Source organism: Hevea brasiliensis, chromosome 13 (genome assembly GCF_030052815.1).
Source record: "Hevea brasiliensis isolate MT/VB/25A 57/8 chromosome 13, ASM3005281v1, whole genome shotgun sequence".
Lineage (NCBI taxonomy): Eukaryota > Viridiplantae > Streptophyta > Magnoliopsida > Malpighiales > Euphorbiaceae > Hevea > Hevea brasiliensis.
The window spans coordinates 75,889,807-75,891,279 of record NC_079505.1 but is presented as its reverse complement, the minus strand read 5'-3'; the positions used below and the strand labels follow the sequence as shown (position 1 = coordinate 75,891,279).

The 1,473-nt window shown below is 36.7% G+C and overlaps 1 protein-coding gene across 1 annotated transcript; it reads left to right on the top strand.

The window, feature by feature from the left end:
* On the top strand, positions 1-1,206 carry LOC131171928 (borneol dehydrogenase, mitochondrial-like). The gene is made up of 2 exons (XM_058132218.1): positions 1-50; positions 426-1,206. Exons 1-2 carry the CDS (start codon positions 1-3, stop codon positions 1,204-1,206), a joined length of 831 nt encoding a protein of 276 aa, XP_057988201.1.
* The last annotated feature ends 267 nt before the right edge of the window (positions 1,207-1,473 follow it).

The following is a 1,473-nucleotide window of genomic DNA, read 5'->3' as shown; positions in this document are numbered from 1 at the left end:
ATGGCAAGCAACTCACTTCTCCCGGTCCCAGCTGCTGCTACAACTAGAAGGTATGCTCTTTAAGAAAATCTTTTATGTACACCCTGGTGTAGGTAAGGGGTTCTCTGCTCTTTAAATGATACATTGCTTGTTCACAATTGTGTTTTTCAATTTCTCAACGTTTATTATTAATAGAGAGAGACACATTTGAATCCAAAATCCCTCTTTCCCATGTCCTTAAGAACACCTAATGAATTTACCTCTTTCATCTAGTTAAAACAGATTATTAATTCATATTAAAATTAAAAAATTCATATAAAAATACCTTTAATTGATGATCATATTTATAAATTTAATAGTTATATAATAATTTGATCAAATAATCTAATGAAAGTATAAACTAATTATATATGTAATTGATATCAATGTACATAAAAATGTCATAGATTGGAAGGTAAAGTGGCACTGATCACCGGAGGGGCTACAAGCATTGGTGAGTGCATAGCCAGAAGCTTCTGCAAACATGGGGCCAAAGTAATAATCGCTGACATCCAAGATGACTTGGGCAGGTCAGTTTCTGAAGACATTGGAGCTGATATGGCCGTGTTCGTGCATTGTGATGTAACCATAGAATCTGACGTTGAAAAGGCAGTAGACACTGCAATCTCCACCTTTGGAAAGCTCGATATAATGGTGAATAATGCAGCCATCAGCGATCTACGCAAACCCAACATTGTTGACAATGACTTAGTCGATTTTGAGCGAGTGGTGAAGGTTAACTTGGTGGGAGTTTTTCTAGGAACCAAACACGCAGCTCGATTAATGATTCCTGCTCGCCAAGGAAGTATAATTACGCTGGGCAGCGTTAGTTCTAGTGTTGGAGGTGTTGCATCACACGCATACACCAGCACAAAGCATGCGATTGTGGGTCTAGCGAAGAATGCGGCGGCGGAGCTTGGGCGGTTTGGAATTCGAGTGAATTGCTTGTCACCTTATTTCATTGAAACACCATTGACGATGAACTTCTTCAAGATGGAAGAGGATGGAGGCAATGGTGGTGTATATTCAAATCTTGAAGGGGTGAAACTAACACAAGAAGATGTAGCAGAAGCTGCCAGTTATTTAGCAAGCGATGAGTCTAAGTACATGAGTGGTCATAATTTAGCATTAGATGGAGGTTTTACCACCATTAATTCTGCTTTCGGCTTGTTCTCAAGGTCTGCATAGACCAAATAATATGAGCTGGATTTGGTAGAAATCCCTGCAGCAATTATGTTTTATTTGATGAAAATTCTTAGTGTAATTACTCAGTGTGATGAATAATGTCAAACTCATTGCATATAGTAAATAAATTACTAAAAATATGATTATATAAATTAAATTAAAAAAAGAATAATTACAGAAATTAAATAACAAAATATGTAAAAATATCCGAAATTACAGGTTTCTGCTTCGTATAACCATGGACAACTGAGCTAATATTTGTCTTCAATC

What these genes read in the sequence shown, in the direction of transcription:
- LOC131171928 (XM_058132218.1), top strand. Translation starts at nt 1, where the DNA reads ATGGCAAGCAACTCACTTCTCCCGGTCCCAGCTGCTGCTACAACTAGA. An exon ending in GCTGCTGCTACAACTAGAAG is followed by an intron (nt 51 to 425) that starts GTATGCTCTTTA and finishes AAAATGTCATAG; the next exon opens with ATTGGAAGGTAAAGTGGCAC.